Source organism: Dipodomys ordii, unplaced genomic scaffold (assembly GCF_000151885.1).
Source record: "Dipodomys ordii isolate 6190 unplaced genomic scaffold, Dord_2.0 Scaffold73, whole genome shotgun sequence".
Taxonomy (NCBI): Eukaryota; Metazoa; Chordata; class Mammalia; order Rodentia; family Heteromyidae; genus Dipodomys; species Dipodomys ordii.
In genome coordinates this window covers 8,317,146-8,337,356 of record NW_012267289.1, presented here as the reverse complement: position 1 = coordinate 8,337,356, position 20,211 = coordinate 8,317,146, and the positions used below count along the sequence as shown (strand labels likewise).

At 36.9% G+C, this 20,211-nt stretch overlaps 1 protein-coding gene across 1 annotated transcript in view; it reads right to left on the bottom strand.

The window, feature by feature from the left end:
• Crybg3 (beta-gamma crystallin domain containing 3) overlaps positions 1 to 20,211 on the bottom strand; it is a 106,729-nt gene that overhangs the window by 81,169 nt on the left and 5,349 nt on the right. Inside the window, exon 2 of the mRNA XM_013024151.1 lies at positions 5,604 to 5,673. Coding sequence (XP_012879605.1) covers positions 5,604 to 5,673 — 70 coding nt within the window. The remainder of the gene's footprint in view (positions 1 to 5,603; positions 5,674 to 20,211) is intronic.

Sequence of the window (20,211 nt, the reverse complement as noted above, 5' to 3'; positions counted from 1 at the left end):
AAAAAAAAAAAAAAAGATAATAGACTCTTCACTGAAATTGCATGATTAAATCATGAGCAACATTTCTAAAATGAGACCAATGTTAGAATTTATAGACAGCAAATATCAAGTTAACAATAACCAACTTATTTAGCCTCGGTTAAAGGATCTAACCCATGGTCCAGATGTTTAAGTAGCTAAACTGTATTGACATGACTAAACTGTATTGACTCTCATCTCCTCTCATTAGCAATGTAACTTTCATCAAGTAACTTGACTTCCAGGGTAAAACTTCTGATTTAGCATTGCAGCTACATACCTCAGTGATTTCTCCTCTTATTCAAAGTACAAAAATGATGTAAAAGGACTGCTTTAACATTGGAAGTACTATGAAAGGATGAGAATGGATTAATAGATGAGATACCTCCAGAGTTTGGAAGGTAAAAGTAGATAGCACCACAGTAAGTTAACAGAAACAGCCTCCTTCCAACCAAGTGTCTGCAAAAGGAGACTCTGGTCTCAAGGGAGACCATTCACAGACTGTCTGAAAAAGCTCAGAATGTGAACACACAAGGTACCAGTTATAGCATTTTAAGAGACAGGATGGTTTGGTATAAATTTTTTAAATGGAGGAATTGAGCCCCAGGGCTATTTGTCTATCCTAGTTAGATGATTCTCCCAACTTTCTAATACCACAACCACCAAAACAAACAAACAAACAAAAATCCACAAACATGCTAGAATACATCTGAAAATACTGAGACTTTTAGGCAGAGTGAATTGGAGCCACCAAAGGGGCAACCACATTCCAGAAATGTCTGGAATGTTGATTACCATCAAATCTCAGAACATCAGGCTGAGGTCTGGAGCCATAACACCAGAAGAGGTCACTTTAGATGATTGACTTTGAGAACCATTTATATGAAAAGTTATTCAGCCAGAAGAGAATCAGTGAAGCAAACAGACAAAAAAAATTAGCCAGAGGTAGAAAATGAAGCAAGAAAGCACATCATAAAAGTAAAGACAAGCCAAAGAAATGTTTTGGAAAAGAAAGCAAGGTTTAAAAAGTGAATTTTTCACCCCATGGATAAACTGAGTAAGAACTGAATGGGGGAAAAAGCTACTGGACATAACCAAGTGGTTACCAGTGAGCCAGGTTAATGTGGTAGTACATGCCCATAATCTTAGCTGTTCAGAAGACTGGGGCAGAAGTATCAGCTGATCAAAGTTAGTTAGGGCAACCCTATCTCAAAACACATACACATACACACACATACACACACACACACACACACACACACACACACACACACACACACACACACACAGGGCATAAGGACAATTTCTCATTTGAAAGTCTTTAATTTCCATCATAAAAAATAAGAAGAAAGAGAAAGAAGAAGGAAGAAGAAGGAGAAAAAGGAAGACAAGGAAGAGGAGAAAATGGAGGAGGAAGAAGAGGAGGAAAAAAGAGTCCTCAGTGTCCTTCAATATACTGATCTCATGAAGTGGTTCTCATTCAGTAACTATGGCATACATCTATGACATGTGTGACCAACATAAAAAACTACTAGGTTTCTCATATCCAAAGTAACTAAAGAAGACAAGAGCCAGACTATAATGCATTAAGAACTGGCAGTAATTAAAGACTGATTTTCCAAAGACATTTTTGGTTAAAATGTTGAAAGGCAAGGAAGTCAGACCCATGAAAATAATTATTTGTAAATTTAAATATGCACAGGAAAAGCTGGGAGAAAAGTGAAGAAGCCAGTGAAAGTAGAGTGCTGAATATAGAAAAACCAGGAAACAGAGCAGGCAGGAAGCAGAGCTACTAGTACTACTTGCCCACAGCATGGCTATACAGGTCTTAGGGAGTTAATCATGGAAAGGGAGAAAGACATGACTATTTCTCTAAAATAGGTAATATGAGGCAGGGTATAGCAACATATTTTGACCTTTTTAGATGGAGTGGATGTACATGCAAAAAGGATAAAGACAAGGGTAAAATGTAGGCTAAATATCTGAAAGTTTCTCCAGCTAGATACAGAAACCTGTTATATATATTGCATGAGATGAATTAGTGTTAAAATTAATTAAGCTACATTTATGTAGCATAGAAGAGATATTGTAAGAAAAAGAAATTAATGAGGTCCAAAGAGACTTTATCACTACAATTGCTTAAGCATAGTCAATTTATGTTCAGCTTTTCAAATAACTATCTCTGCCACTTTGACTTGGTAGATCAGAGCTAAATAGACACAAAAAGATAAATATATGTGTATATAATACTACACAGACAAATAAATAGATATATAACTATTACCTATTAATTATAGATACTTGTAGGATATGGTAGATTATGCATATTATATATAATAGATTGCAAATAGATATAGATCTATACATATGAAGACCTATATATAGACAGATCTTCTATATAGAGAGAGATAGATCTATAATACATTAGATCTGCATATTTTATCTCTCAATATGTATATAACATAGTATATACAATATATCTTTATATAGCCCTATACTCTTCTTAAATAATTTTCTTATCAGAGTCAGAAAATTGAGGCTAACAAGATGGAAGCATGGAAGGAATGTCAAGTCCTCAGTAGAGCTCTGTGTTTCATTCATTAGAAAGAAAAGAAAATGAAAAGGGCCTTCTGTTTAAACTGTGAAAATAGCAATATAGTACATGTTGTTGCTCACCTCTTTTTAACCTTCTTTTCCTTATTTAACCATTTTTTCCCTTGTAAGGCATGAAGCTGAGGCTGGCATTACCAAAATGCATATTTATTTGATACCTGATAGCAACAGTCCTGAACAACTGTGACTGTGTGGCTAAAAGAAATCCAGCCAGTCAAAAGAAAGATGAAAAGAAAAACAAATATGTGAGCCAAAATGTTACTTGAGAAAGACAGCCATATTCACCTATGTAAGCAGCCTAAAATTCCCAAGTAATAAGAGCAAGAGTTTTATGATGATGGAGTGGTATTTATTTAAGAGGCTTAGATGACTGGGAATAAAAGCCTGAGTTTATCCAAGTTGGAGGACTTAAGGTTTTGCGTGTGTGTGTGTGTGTAAGGTTTTGCGTGTGTGTTTGTGTGTGTGTGTGTGTGTAAGGTTTTGCGTGTGTGTGTGTGTGTGTGTGTTTAGTGAAAGTGCAGCTGAAATAGTAGACCACAGGTACAGGCCAAGTAAGGAAACAAATGAAGACTGAAGGAAGAGGGAGCGAAGAAAGCAGGACGGATTGGTAAAGTTCCAGAATATATAGTGGTAATAAGGAATTAGGAGATGGATGGAGAGGAAAGTTCGTAGCCAAAGAAATAGTTTAAGATGTCAGAGGTAACAGAATGCTATATCATTTTTAGCATTAGAAACAAAAATCTTGTCAGGTGCCACCGGCTCATGCATATAATCTTAGTTAATCAAGAGGCTGAGATTTGAAGATTGTGGTTTGAGCCAGCCCAGGCTGGAAAGTCCTTGAAACTCTTATCTCCAAGTAACTATTTCAAAAAGCTAGAAGTAGAGTCATGGCTCAAATCATAGAATGTTATAGCCTTGAGCAAAAAAGCTCAAGGACAGAATCCAGGCACTTAGTTCAAGCCCCAGAACTAGTAAAAAAAAAAAAAAAAGTAAAAGGTAACTCTGATCATTTAAATGAGAACAACAGGCAGAACCCTAAGGGACCAGAAAAGAGTAAGTCAGAAGGGTAACCAAGTATTTTCTGCAGAAGAGAAAGAGGTGAAAGATGCTAGAAAACCTAATACGAAAGCCAGGCACTCATGTGGATGAAGCAGGAGGTTCTGAAGTTCAAGACCAGGTTGGGATACATAGTAAACTCCTGTCTCAAAATACCACCACCAACAACAACAAAAGAGGAGAAAAGGAGTATGGGAGGAAGAAGAGGAAAGAAAATAGAGAAACAAAAATAGAGAATATTAAAAAAAAAAAAAAGGCAGCTAAGCACTCACACCTATAATCCCAACTATTCAGGAAGCTGAGGTTTGGGGATTGTAATTCATAGACAACTGAGGCAAGAAAGCCAGTGAGACTCTTATCTCCAATTAATCACAAAAAGCCAGAACTGGAATGGTGGCTCAAGTGGAATAAAAAGAGCAAGGCCCTGAGTTCAAGCCCAATACCAGCACCAAAAAAAAAAGAAAGAAAAAAGAAAAAGAAAAGTAGAAACTAAAATGATTCTGATTTTCATTCTTTCAATAAAACAAATAGTATTTTTCACTAGCATGAAGAGTAAGTAATGTGAACTTTAATCTTACACTATTTAATCCACTTGTATTTCACATTGTTTTAAAAGAACATGTTAAGAAAGTATTGATACCAGGAATGAAAATTCACATGAGTGTTTCCATTCTTCCACTGACCAAATTAGTTGGTCCTGAAATCCCTAGAGACTGCACGTTCTCCTTGACTGGCTGTCACAAACCATGTAAAAAAACAAAGCAACTGATATCAAAAGCCATGGTTGTCATCACACACCTGGTCACTGATTACACACCTGGTCACTGATTACACACCTGATCAATAAACACAAGCATCCAACTTCCTTATTAAATCACATATTAAAAGACAGGTAAGCTGAGCCAGTGCCTCACACCTGTAAACCTAGCTACTCAGGAAGCTGAGATTTGAGGATCATGGTTCAGAGCCAGCCAGGGCAGGAAAGTCTGTGAGACTATTATCTTCCAACTAACCACCAGAAAACTGGAAGTGGTGCTGTGGCTCAAAATGGTAGAGTGTTAGCCTGGAGCAAAAAAACTCAGGGACAGCTCCTAGGCCTTGAGTTCAAGCCCCACAGGCTACCAAAAAGAAAACCAAACTACTACCACCAACAACAACAAAAGGTGAAAAGTTTAGTCATTTTCAAGGATTTTTTCACTCACTTATCCAATAATTGTATGGATAGGTATGTGGCTTATACATATTTTATCCTTGTCCCGAAGAATCACAGAAGGCCAATTCACACCTGCCCAAGCAGATCCATCACACAGCAGTGACTTAGAGGAACGTGTTATTAATTTCTACCCCAAACAGCAGTTGTCTGCGGCATTTCATAAATCAGCCTCAATCTTCCAACTTTCTATGGAATAGAGACCATAGAAGTCATACAATCTGATTTAGAGACCAAAAAGACAAAAGTACAAAGAAGCTAATGATATCTGCTGAAAACCATATTCCTGGGATAACGGCAAAGCTGAGGCCACCCTTGTCAGGGTTCTTCTACCAGCCACCGCCCTCCCCTCCCCACAACTTGTACCCCAATTTATGATGCAAATGTCCATCCTCTAGGGGGTTGGGCTGCATGTCCACAGAAACTAGTAACTAAGCCCTTTTGTGAAATGTAAAATTAAATGTCAGATTCTAAGAGGAAAACTGCTCCGTCATCAAATTTATTTGCTCAGCATTGTATATACCACAAAATTAAGAAAAGTAAGGGAAAGGGTGGATCACAGGGAGGTAAGAATGTTGAAGGGATTGACATTGATCAAGATGCATTATATTTATAAACTGCTTTGTAACAACTACATAAGATGATAATGTCTTCAGTAATGACATCAATAATACAATATTATTAAATTTATAATTGAAAACTATACCTTTACTGCTTCTGATGTTGACAATACATTTTCCTTTTTCTGACTTGTGCTCATGGGCTCATTTTCAACCCTGGAGGGGGAAAAAACACATTTTCCTTTGAAATTAAAAGAATTATTCCAACTCATGCAATTTATGTATTTGTGACAAAAATGGAGTGGTCTCTTATCTTTAATGCTTAATTAATGATTCCTGCACAAAATGTTATAGTTTGTTATGATTATTTGAATCTGTAAACTGAAAAAAAAACATTCAAAAAGGCTTTGGGAACATGTGAGTGAATAATGCTTAGTGTCTTCTTCACTGATAATCATATCACAATAGCAACAAAGCCAAACAAAGCGGTGCCAGTGTTCAGCTGTCCTAACCTTAGAAAGCTTTGCTTTTTATCCAGCTTTTCCACAGCTTGGTAGTTTTCTAACGCCAATTCTGAGTGCTATGTCTATTCCAGGAATCATAAAGATATATTTTCATATTGTTAAGTCTGGGAATACAATTTTCTGGAAGTTCATTTCAATGCTCTTATCTCTAATAGTGTCACAGATGACTCAAAAGATGTTACTATAAATTACTTGGCCTACCAGGTACATATACATCTTTAAACCTCAATGCTTCTACTTTTGTTTACATAGTTTCTTGTTCTCTACTCTTCTAATTCTTTACAAACTGAATAGCTACCCGGTGAAGATCATTAGCCTCTGGATAATTTGTGCTTAAGTAATTCTTTGAAAGACCCAGTCTAGTTGGGGAGTCTGATGTACAAACAAACTTTAACAATATAGATTGGTTATAACTGATGAATGAACCAAGAGTTGTGGGGTGCAGAGGAAACAATGGTTTCTGTCTGCTCAGTCAAGGGCCCTCAAGAAGGTACAAGGGCAGGGCTGAAGGGACTATGGCATTTTTTGTTTTTTTCTTTGGGAACATGGCATGTTCGATTTTGCTTTAAACCTAAGATGGGACAAGCGGAGGTGATTTGAAAGAGATAAAAATGAGACCAGAGGTCAGTGCATGGCAGACTATGAAGAACTGGATCAACCTGTTCTAGACTGCGATCTTCATCCTACCTACAGTGGAAAGACTTCAGAACCCTGAGGCAGAGACAAGCAGAGGACCATGACTCCAAGTGGACAAAACATAGTCAGGGTCACTGCTGGTAGAACAGCTGAAAGGAAGAAGCATTAGCAGGTCAGATCAAGGTCAAACCCAAAACAGATGGGGTAAGGAGGGAAGAAACAATGTATGCTGCTTAGATTTTTCCAGTCACAAAATCCAGTGCCACTGTGTAGAATAGGCAAGGTATCAATGGTAATAGTGAAAGATGGAACCATAAGACAGACAGACTGTAGATACCAGGAAAATACTCCAGATTATAATTTTATTACTTTCCATACCTGATTCAGAAATACATGAGCCAATCCATGAAAGATCCCATGGGCAGCCAGGCTTACTAAACCTTTTAAATGTCAATAGGAAAATCAACAATGTAAAATAAATAAATAAATGTATGGCTGTGTGTTATACAATGGAGAAATTTCTATAGAAAAAGTCAGGGAAAAAAAGACAAAACCTATACTGAATGATCTGGAGTTATAAGATTATACAATATATGTGTACGTAAAAATAAGAATATTTCAATTATTGCTTTTTTAAGTACAAGTGGATTTGTTTTTTTTTAATGTTAGTAGCCTAAGATTTGCCATAAAGTTGTTTACAATTCAGGTGTTTTTTAATTATATGTGCAATGATTCTATACCATTCATTTTCAAACCACAGAAAACAAGCTAGCAGTATATGTGTGTATGTATATATATATATATACATAACACTGCAATTGTCCATCACCAATATAAAAATCACACATATACACAATTGCACACACACATACACACATATATATATAAATACATATATATATATACACACAAACACACACCCATATAGAGAGAGTGCATATTATGAAGATTCTTTTCATGCAATTAAGAAAAATGTTGAAACTAATTTTGTAAGTGAATAATATAATAACAATCTATTTGAATAATTACTGCAACAACATTTAAATATACAAACACAACTTAATTTTAGTACACAAGCTCTTGCTTGAAGATTCACTTAGTGTTCATAGTCATCTGGAAACACAGTGCCTTAGTAAGTTTGTACATAACACTGGTGAAAGTTCTTTTAATAGGAAATCTGCACAAGAAACACAGCTCTAGGTTCATGGAACTAAGACAGAAAGGCTTTCTAAGCAGCTCTAATTATTTCCAAGGTCAAACTACACATTCACACCCCAAACTCCAGAAAAATGTAACAGTAGTTCAGCAGGTAAACATATAGCAAACCACAGAGTAATTTAAAACTGAAATCACCAATAACATTAGCTGTATTTCTTCAAGGTCTGTAAAATGTATTTTCTATGTTTAGGGACCATGGATCTCATTGCTATATCAAACAAGATGTTTTAAACCTCTGGGTCAAGCCAGGAACCTTTGGCATACACCTATAGCCTAGCACTGAAAAGACTGAGGCAGGAGAATTATGAGCTTGAGGCTAGCCTAGGATACTTAATGAGACTTCATGTTAAAAACAAAACAAATTTAAAAAAAAAACCTTGAAATTGTAGTTTCATGATACTAATCATGTTTGAAGAGCACCATCTTAATCTGTATCTGCCTCAATCCAGTCTTCAGATGATTAGAGTAAGACTCTCAAATATCCTCCAACAAATCTCCATCAATTGGCAAACAGATGAGAGTCCTGAATACATGTACAGAAAAGTCAGTCATGACTTAGTTCTAGACATAACTGTCAGAGTAAACCCCTTCACATTACAAGAACAGGCCAAGAAAACCACTTCTTTCTCAGGCCTTCCTTTATAGTTTAGTTGTAGCCACTGTATTTGTTGTGTTCCCACAACACCCAGGAATATTTGCTCCTTATAATGGCTGGTTGTTCATTTTCAACTAGCATATAACTTTGTAGGTTCAGTAAATGCATCATTTGTGCCTATCCTAGTCTAGCCTCAAACATGGTACTGTGAAAGCACTCACAGTCTGGTTTTTTTTTTTTTTATGAGTTTTGTAAATTTCTTCTTTTTTTTTTTTTTGGTTGATCTCGGGGCTTGAACTCTGGGTTTGGGCGCTGTCCCTCAGCTCTTCAGCTCAAGGCGAGCGCTCTACCACTTGAGCCACAGCGCCACTTCCGGTTTTCTAGTGGTTTATTGGAGATAAGAGTTTCACGGGCTTTCCTGCCTGGGCTGGTTTTGAACTGTGATCCTCAGATCTCAGCCTCCTCAGTAGCTAGGATTACAGGCGTGAGCCACCTGGCGAGTTTTATAAATTTCTTGAAAGAGTATAGCAGCTATATCGGTTCTGTACCATCTTTCTCTAGAGCCTTAAGAAAGGTGTGGGGATAAAATACAAGATAACTGGGCCAAAACCAGCCACTTTCAGTTGATTTAAAAACAATATACACGTATCAATAAGAACACTAACATAGCAGGTGGAGAAGGTGATAGTTCAAAGTCAATTGGGGGAAAAAATCTGTGACAACCCTATCTCAACAAACAAGAGAGGAATGCTGTTCCACATCTGTAATTCCAGATGTGAAGAAGTCCTAGGTATAACTCTGAGAGTAGCTCCAGGCAAAAATTGTGAAACCCTGTCTGAAAATAACTATATTACAAAAGATCTGGAGAAGTAACTTAGTTGGTAGATCACCTGCCTAGTAAGCAGAAAGCCTTGAGTTCAACCCCCACCACCATTAAGAAATTAAACTAGAATACAGTAACTGAAGACACTCAAGAAAGACACTGGACATTGAATTGTCTAATTAATTTTTTTTAATGATTAACAGCTGGTGCCAGCAGCTCAGGCCTGTAATCCTAGCTACTCAGGAAGCTGAGATCTGAAGATGATGGCTCAAATATACCTAGGCAGGAAAGTCCATCAGACTTACCTCCAATTAACCACCAAAAAGTCATAAATGGAGCTGGGGCTCAAGTGGAAGAGCCCTGATTAAAACAAGAACAAAAGCTCAACGACAGTGCCCAGGCCCAGAGTTCAAGTCCAGGGACCAGCATTAACAACAACAACAACAAAGAACAGAAAGCCTTTAAAAAATGGGACAATCAGACTCAAAGTTTCAAAGGAAAAAGAAACATACTCAGGCCCAAACTTCAGTAAGGCAGCATTGTGTTCCTATTGTTTGCTAAAAATTTTACTCCCTTTGGGACCTAACTATCTCAATAGAAATATTTTTAGGACATGGCAGGGAGTGTGGGCACAACTCATAATCAAACTGAAGCTTAAATAAAAATGCCTTCCATTTCTAAAGAGCGTGATCATACTTACTGAACAAAAATGGGGGGTTCATCTTGAAAGGAGCACAATTATGCAGACCAGTATGTGACAAAAGCTCACTTTTCAGCAATTTTACTTAGACCACACAGCCACAAGCTAAGAGTCCAACACATACCATTAAGCAGTTACTTGCTCTTTGCCAGCCATAAAATAAAGCAAACCTCTGGGCAACAGGGTAAGAAATAACTGTCTAAGGTTTAATAATTTACATTAAATCCTCACCCATCACTTAAGATATCTTCTTATCAAATTCTCCCAGGATTCTCTTGCTTTTTTTTTTCTGCTTATGTGGTGCTGAGGAATTAAACCCAGGGCCTCAAGCATGCAAGGCAAGCTCTCTACCACTGACCCAACTTCCGAGCCCCTCTCCCAGGATTCTCTAACTCTGGTAAATAAGCATATAGGGTCTAATAGCTCATCACCCAGTAGAGTGCTCACTTGGATGCTCAAGGCACTATTATTCTTGCTGTAGGAGTTGTCTCCTCACTACTTCATGACATCTAGGCAGATGCATCATAAGCTACCTGGGTTACTTCAAAAACTGTGGTAAGCATTGATAACAAGAAGACTAATTAGCAGTTATTGAGAAGATTCATTCACATGGATCACTACTTATCTTCCAATACCACTGCTCAGTTGCAGCAAAGCACCATCACCCTAAAGAGCACAGACACCATCACAAGTATAGACTGAACCCACGATGGAAAACTTCCCTTCCTTTAGTCCAGTCCCTCCCAATGACCATGGCACAGGACATGCCACTCGACTTTCCTGGAGTCAGGTCCTCAGGTGGTCAGACTGCAACTTCCAGTCAATGAAACTCTTGGGTACCCTCAGGGGAGGCAGAAGGGAGACAATAAGGAACAGCAAAGCTCTTCACTCCACCTATAACATACACAACACACGCTGTTGTCACCTTCTTCTCCCATGCCTTTTCTCTCAACATCATGTCCAGGCTGCATCAGAAAAATCTAAAGACATGAATATACCTTTCCATCACTGTCTTATGAAGGCTTGCTCACTTTTCCACAGATGATGAAGTCAATGACATCATTAATCTTTGGAGAGGAGCCAATCTTTGGGACTAAGGACATCACTGAGAGTCCTTTAGATCAACCCTAAACATACGATCACTTAATGTGTTAAGGAAGTATCAGATTCAGGAAGATTATTACATCTAACCAGCACCTGCCAATATATCATCTTTAGAGATGTGTGATCATTCCCAGGATCTTTTGCCAAGGATTTACTGTCTCTCCTTCACTGCTCACTACCTGAAATCAAGTCCCCATTCTAGTTCTTTTATTTCCATTGTGCACAGTGGGGTCTGCAGTACAGGTACCAGTAATACTGCAACAACAAGGAATAGGAATTAGTGAAAATCTCTGTAACTTCCCCATTAGTATAAAACTAGTGTAACCCCATTAGTATAAAACTCAGCTGGCTCTAGAACCCTGGTGCACCCAGTAGCATCCCTTTAGCTGTATTATTGTTAGGTCTCTTTCCTGGCATGCTGCTTCTCACCAAGAGCCCACCTGACTCAACTCCTGTGACAAAACTCGCAGCCAGTCACACTCTGGCCTTTTATCGTGTGATCAAATCATACACAAAGACTCTAGTTGACTTTCTCCTGGAGTACATAAAAACATAAGAGCAAGCCTGTTACCTACCCACTACCTTTCTGCCATTAGAAGTAAAATGCTTTGAAAACTCAATGGTGGTATGTTTATTCCAGGGACAACACCTTAGGTACAAAAGGCAAGTCAAAACATATATGATTTTGCAGATACAGAAATAGAAGGGGTGGTCCAGCTGATATCCTTGCCAGACATGGAATCCTAGGCCTGTTGTCATCACCACAGCAACAGGATGAGTAGCAAAAGAATCAGGCAGAGTAGCTGGGCTCATACCTTGGCCTGTAGGTACTCTAGCTACTCAGGAGGCTGAGCTCTGAGGATCGCAGTTCAAAGCCAGCCTGGGCAGCAAAGTCCGTGAGATTCTTATCTCCAATAAACCACCAGAAAACCAGAAGTGGCACTGTGGCTCAAGTGGTAGAGTGCTTGCCTTAAGCTGAAGAGCTGAGGGACAGTGCCCAGAGTTCAAGTCCCACAACCGACAAAAAAAAAAAAAAAAAGAATCAGGCAGAGGAACTTGGGAGTCTTTTGTGATAAACGAAGGAAAAAAACAATAACTAAAATACCGATTTGGTATGAAAACTAGTATCAGTGTATTATAACAAAAAGGAAGAAATATCTACTGTCCCCTAAGTTCAAAGATCTAGGTGACTTCTTGGCCTGACCTTTATTTCTTTAGGCCCCACCCTCTTAGCCTTCATTGTTTCCTTATATAGGATAAAGACTTTGACCCCCACACCTTCCTGAGGAGTCTGCTTAGTCTATGAAGGTCATCTACATGAGCCTAAAGATTATTTTTCTTAGAAATATAGCCTTATGTGGCAAGATGTACAGTTTTCTTTGCTCAGTATTATATGTCAGGTATGTTTCAGATTCGATTGATTTTGCGCATTGGCCTGTAGCCCCATGAGCAAGTATAAGTCTACCTCTATGGGGAAAATAACAATTTCCACATCAATAATTTACAAACAACCATCTGGAAAACTGTCCATTCATAAATGGTGACTGACAGCAGTGGTGTGCTACTTGTATTTTTTAAGCAACCATTAACAGGATATAAAACAGGTGGTTATGGCACCATTTCTGGTCTTCAAATTAAAAGGTAACTAGAAGTTGCAATTTAAGGCAGTCAAACAGCATGTTGTTTAGTTCAAACATCTGGTATTTGAATGATTTCAAATCTCCAGAGAAAATTAGGAGAAGGGAAGAAAAGTAACAGCCATGATTACGAGATTTGTTTGCTTTGCAATCTTAGACTCTTCTGACACAGCTTTTCTCTAGAATGTCAGCCTTCTCCTATAATTTTTGTATCTACCTTGAAGCTACTTTTTATGTCTGTCTTCCTTCTCACATACACCAAGAAGACCATAATTACAGTTCAATCATGGGCTGTAGAGGGAAAATCTCAGTATGTCTGATGTGTTCCTGAGCTGTCTACCACATACCTACTCTTCCAAAAGGTCTCCATCCACCTTATACCAAGAATAAGCTTAAGAATAAGCATTGAGACCCACCAGTCAAGAATCAACACCTTGAATCTTTTTTGGTAGGACATAAATTCAAAACATGTGTTCTAGCTCCTTTCTGAAATACAGCATTTAATGTGGGATAGCTCAATGTTTGAACACGGTCTAACATGCATGAGGATCTGGGTTATATCTTCAGTACCACAAAAAAAATTAAGTAATAAAAGTGGGACATTCATTCCTGCATTGTCAAAAAAAAAAACTCTGCTTAGGAAAGAGACTGGAGACCTAAGGATAAGCAAAACTATCCCTTCCCAGAGCTTTCCAAAGGGTGACATGGCTGACCTCTCATCCAAATCAAATCCTTCCTCTTCTGTAAGTTGTTCTGACATACAGATATGGATAATATATGCAGGAATACATTAAACAATACTTTCCCAAAGTAAATCACAGCCTGACATTGATGACTCATGCCTTAATCCTAGCTACTTAGGAGGATGAGATCTGAAGATCAAGGTTCGAGAAGAGTCTAAGCAGGAAAGTCCATGAGAGTCTTAACTCTCCAATAGAACACTCAGAAAAAGCTGCAAATGAAGTTGTGGCTCAAGTGGTAGAGCACTGGCCTTGGCAAAACAAACAAGCAAACAAAAAAGGTTAGAGGTAGCACTTTGGTCCTGAGTTCAAGCCCCACAACTGACAAAAAATAAAATAAGAAATCACACCATTTCAATCCCTCTCTAGGAGCTCTCAAGTTCTCTCTCAACAGGTCTCTGGTACCCTTCCCAAGTTACGGATTGTCTTCCTCCTGTTCTAGGTGAGATCCTTCTGTCCACACTGGTATCTACCCCAGTGATCCTGTAGACACCTACAGAAGGAATAGCAGGAAGAAGGGTACTTGTCTGTAAGTAGACAAGCATTATGATATGCTTTTAATTTTTTTCTTATAACTTCATATCTGCTTCACAAAAGCAAGTTTTACTCTATAAAAGATTTTAAAATGGCAAAGTATTAGGATTTTTTAAAAAGAAAACAAACAAATGAGTGAATGAAAGCCATGAACAGAGATAGACAAATGGCAAAAACACTACTAGTATAAGCATTACATCATGGCAAACTGTTTGTTTCAATGTAGAGTAGTACATTGTCAAATAAGATCCTAATCTACCTACTTTGGAGAATGGAACAATTAGTCAAAATTATGACAGTTCCCATTGTCGGCTTTGACTAATAAACAGCACCACAAAACTCTTCCAGTCAGGTATGCACCTGGGTATCTTATAAGCAAGACAGAAGGCAGAGAGTTCACATCTCACCTGACCAGTTTCTAGTCATTAAGACATAAAATCCAGCTGGGTGCCAATTCTACATACTCAAAAGACTGAGATCTAAGGATTCCAGGTAGAAGTTGGTAAGAAGCAGGACAGTCCATGAAGATTCTTATCTCCAATTAACCATCAAAAAGCCAGTTTCTAGTCATTAAGACATAAAATCCAGCTGGGTGCCAATTCTACACAAAAGACTGAGATCTAAGGATTCCAGGTAGAAGTTGGTAAGAAGCAGGACAGTCCATGAAGATTCTTATCTCCAATTAACCATCAAAAAGCCAGAAGTGGAGTAGCTCAAGTGGTAGAGCCCCAGTCTTGGGAGAAAAACTTAAGAATACTGCCCAAGCCTGAGTTCAATCCCCAGTACTAGCACAAACCCACACAAAAAAATGTAAAATCCCAAATATATCATTTTTGTACTAAGATGCATGATAGTTAAAATTGTATTGTCCACCAAAGGTAGTATGCACTTTTTGCAAACATGTTAATAGAATAAAAAAAGAAATTTCTAACATGTATCTTCTAGAAATTACATGAAAGTAGTATTTGTGACTGAAACCCATATTCAGGTCATTTATAGCACTAGTATTCTGGCTATTACTATGGGTTATATTTTTATTCTACCACCTTATTTGAAATGAACACAGCAAGTCTAATGTCTGACTTGATAATTATGTTGGAAACCTTTGGTGTTTACTCTTTTAGCAATTATTCCAAATGGCCACTATTAGGAGATAAAGTTCTAAGTTCAATTTATACTCACATAAAGAATTAAAAGATTGGTCAGTATTATATTTGCAAGCTTCCTAGCTATTTTTGACAAAGCAAGATTAATGAACACACTTAAACTCTTAACACACTTAAATAACAGAACACAGTAGGAAATAAGCTATTAGGTAATAAGAGCAAGAAAAACAGCATTCTGGAGAAGATGGAGTTTTGAAGGGCAGAAGCAGGCAGTGATGGGTAAAAGTACAATGTAAATAGGTGCTAAGGAGACATTTTGGTTTATCAGAGACACAATGCCTGAACAATCTCAAGAGATTTAAAAGTCCAAGATAGGGAGTAAGGCACATGGCTAAAATTTACCAACCTCTAACTCAGCTCACATCCCTAACCCCATCCCAACTCACAGTCCCAAATGACAGACTTTTGACAGGAGAGTAGAAACATAAAAAACAAACAAAAACCTCCAAGTTCTGGAACACTAAGAATAGTTAGAACATACAAAACATAAACAACAAGGAATTTGAGGAAAACCTTTTAACCTAAAGGGTAAAACATTAAGGTTTAAAGTGAAAGAGCCTATGTACTACCCAACAAACTGATAAATAAACTATGTGTAACCTATTATATGCACTTGTAGACACTGGATTAAAATGAGATTTCAAAATTTGAAAAAAAAAGAAACATGAGTTACAAAAAAAGTCCTGGAAATAAGATTACAATTAAAATTCTCAATAGCAACAGAATTTCAATGAAAGGAAATGAAGAAACATCTTCAAAAGCCTAAGCAAATAATTTCTATCTGACAAAGCTATAGCTAAGAAAACTATCATTAAAAAGAATGGGCAAAGACATATTCAGGAATGCAGACTGAATGAATTTTATTTCATATGATATTCATGATGTTGAAAGCAAGCATTGTAAGTTTTATAAATTTTCTTAAGCATCCTAGATGTAGTATCAATTAAGAAAATGAAAAACAAGGTTTTAAGCAAAAGCAAAAGATTTTAAAAAGAAATCTAATCATAATACAGGACTTAGCTTAGCAGAAAATATATAGTCATACAAATCTGCAAAATCACTTTTAATATAATCCCCCATATTATAACAATTTCTTTGGCTGGATGAGTAAAGAGACAAAATAGCTAAGTCCGCATCTTTCATAACCAGAAATCAAATTTATCTATCTATTTGTCTAACCTAGAAATAACACTAAAGCATTTTTAAATTCTATCCAGAAATAGAGATTAACTTTCCTGTAAGAAGGTCTCAAAATGTGTTCATATCACTTAAGTGCTCCCATAGCCTCATTTTTTTCACCTGTGCAATATCTATCTTCCTCACAGAATGACCTAAGTACAAGCAGATAATGGTGGAGGCTCAATGCTAGTTTTCCTAGCAAAGTGCCTAAGTGACAATACACTAATTCTTGTTAAATATGTGAAGCTTTCCTATCAAATGATCACGTGGAGAAATTGGCTAATATGTTTTAACTTGTGATATTTTCAATAAATCATCAGTCTTCCTAATCCACAGGGCCTGTTAATTTTGCATATACCTACCAGCCTGAAGAGTTTTTGCAGATATACTAAAGCTGGAAAAGACTTTAGAGGTAACTAACAACTAAACTATAACTAAATTGTAACTAAAGACTCTGGGAAGGTTAAGAATTTGTCATAGGGCTCAAAATCAGTTAATATTTTTGTGGCTTTCAGTGTTTTTTCCCATAAGAAAGTCTAACTCATACATGAACAAAGTATCAAAACTGTTCAATTGTTCTGCATTATTCATACTATTCACATATGGGTAATTTAAATACATTCTCAGTTGAATGAGTTAATGAACTCCATTCTCTCTTTGGACACCTTTTGAAATTTCTCTTTTTTTTTCTTTTTCTTTTTTTTTGTCTGTTGTGGGGCCTGAAATCTTGGCCTGGGCGCTGTCCCTCAGCTCTTCAGCTCAAGGCAAGCACTCTACCACTTGAGCCACAGCACCACTTTTGGTTTTCTGAGTGGTTTATTGGAGATAAGAGTCTCATGGACTTTCCTGCCCGGGCTGGCTTTGAACCATGATACTCAGATCTCAGCCTCCTTAGTAGCTAGGATTACAGGCACTAGCCAACAGTGCCTGGCTCCCTTTTGTAATTTCATTATGATACAATTAACTTGGCTGTTTGCCTCTTTTTAAAGCAGATCTTAAAGCAACCAATTTTCTTTTTGATTTCTAAAAAGATTAATTCATATATTTTTTAATATCCAAAGATTTAAAATAAAGGCTCCTCATGTCCTCTGCTGCTTCACCTAGTCCTCATTCATCCAAAATAAGGAACATAACTCTAGTAATAGATTGTTTGCACCATCTCTTTTCATTACAATAAACAATAGTTTACTTCTTATTTATTAATGTAACTTGGAGGCATTTCCTTATCAGTACATTAAATTTTTTTCTCATTCTTTTTGACAGCTATATAATATTATATTACATGGCTGTTCATTGGATGAGAATCTCCCCATCCAATCTACTACTTTTCATCTATTGCTATTAAAACAATGCTGCATTGATTAAGTTGAAAAAGCAGCTTTTGGCTGGTTTGCAAATTTTGCATGTCTGATGGAATTCCTAGAGAAGAAATGCTGAGTATGTGAGTGTGTAATATTGACAGAACTTCTTAAATTTCCCTACAAAGTGGTGTATCAATTTACCCTCCCACAGTAAGTGGGTGAGAGTTCCAGTTCACAAATAAGTAGATGTATTATATTTCTATAGTTTCCATTGATAGCTGTTTGAAGACTAATTCTTTTATGTACTTAAATGTTAGTTTATAATTGGTATAAATGTACATATTTCTTTTCCTCTCTCTTAAATCAGGACTATAAATTCTTTACAGTGCAGAACACTGATCTAGTCCATCCAGGCAGATGTCCATCTGCATAGCTTTTATTTCTATTCAAACCCATTGACCAAGGCCAGCCTTTTTTATGGTTCTTCTCAAGCTAAGTAGAAGAAGCTATCAAACAATGCTGTAAGCTTTGAAATTCAGAAAAGAGAATTTTACTTTGAGAATGAGACTTTTGAGCACTGAATCTTTGAAAGCCTGAAATCATAAAAATGGAGTGAAGGTATTTCTCATAAATTACTCTGAGGATTAGTGAATTTGTACATATTAAAGGCCTAAGCATGGGGCTTAGGTTTGGATAGGGCATTATTGCAAACTGGTTTTATTGTATTGTCATTCATCTGCCAGGACACACACACACACACACACACACACATACAGAATAAAAAGAAGAAACAAAACACTTGGCTATGCAAACAGCTGTTATACTGCTTTGGGACACTTCCAATTAAATATTTCCAAGAGTTAAACATTGAAGGAGAGTCCCACTGGAGTTGTACCATTACTTGGCCAGTCACACCTGCCAAGTAAACACTAAGGATAAATTATTTCTACTTGCAAAACTTCAACTTCTTCTCTAACAACAAGCCATTGTGTGTAAGAACTGCTGCTCACTTGGAACAACAATTCTCAAAGAATGCAAGTTTCTGTTTTCCTCTAGTACTTGGGGAGCCTGCAGAGATGAAGAGCAAAAGGAACACAGAGAAAGCACTTCCACCCAAAGCTGGTGATACATTTACATCACCATATCTCTTCCATGATTCTGGCTTGACAAACACTGTTAATCAAACCATGCTCAGAGAAATATTAATAATGTACTAGGTTATTTTGAAAGCCCAATTAAATTTCTCATACAATACACTGCATTCAAGTAACACAAAGTTGCTCTGAACCAAACAAGTCACACACACCAAAAACACACTTAGCTTATAATGAACTCATTTAGGGACTAGAGATATACATCTCCCCTATTAATTTATGATTCCAGTGAGGAAAGTTTTGGTCATTCATTCATCATCATGTTCCTGTTGTTTAGTGTGATATTGGACAGAGAACAGTCATATTAATTCATAGATTGAACAGATTCGGATGATGATGATTTCTTTAATTTTTATTTGATGCCAATTCTTTCTTTCAACAAATAGCCTGAATAATTTTCTTTATTTTAAATTCACACCTACCTACAGGTCCTTGCTACCAGAATTTTATTTAACATTTCTAATAAATGTAGTATCTGGCCTTCTATGTATTTCATTAAAACTTTGTGTAGAAAATGAAATATTTTGTTTTCAGGGATTATTATTTTCCATGTTACCTATTTTATACATGATCAACAAAAATGTTAAAAAAAAAAAAACAAGCTGGGCACTAGTGGCTCATGCTTGTAATCCTAGCTACTTGGGATGCTGAAATCTGAGGATACTGGTTCAAAGCCAGGATCGCCAATAAATAACTTATCTCCAGTAAATAACTTATTAGCTGCTAGAAGTGGCTCTGTGGCTCAAGCGCTAGAATGCTAGCCTTGAGTACAAACAGGCTCAGGGGAAGCACTGAGGCCCTGAGTTCAAGTCTAGAAGCAGCCAAAAAAGTTAAAAATACCATCTTTTATTCAATAAAGTTAGAGGTTATTATTACATAAATTTAGCATAAGCCAAGATATGAAACAATTACAACTCCAGTATATGCATACTGTATAACTGAGTACAATTTTAAGGAATCCCTATAACAAGAAATAGAATTCCAAAATGAACTATCAACAAACACCCTGGTATAAATGACAGGCACCCTGGTTAAATCCAAGAATAAAAAGTTATAAAAAGCAGAGTTTAATACCCTAAAACATTTTATATTTTTATTTTGCTGCCAAGAGTATATATTAACAAATTAACTCAAGTATCTGGAAAAGTACACACCTGAAGATTTCTAGAATTTGCCAGAGATCTTTCCTACTTCATGTAAGAATTTCTGATGTGTCTTGGGTATTTCTTCTAAACCAATTACCAACTATTTTTAATCATGCTTTCAAATAATGAAAATACAATCTTTTTTTGTTTTTTTTTTTTTTTTTGTCCGTCATGGAGCCTGAACTCTGGGCCTGGGCACTGTCCCTCAGCTCTTCAGCTCAAGGCTAGCGCTCTACCACTTGAGCCACAGCACCACTTCCGGCTTTTATCTTTTTGCTTAGGTGGTGCTGAGGAATCA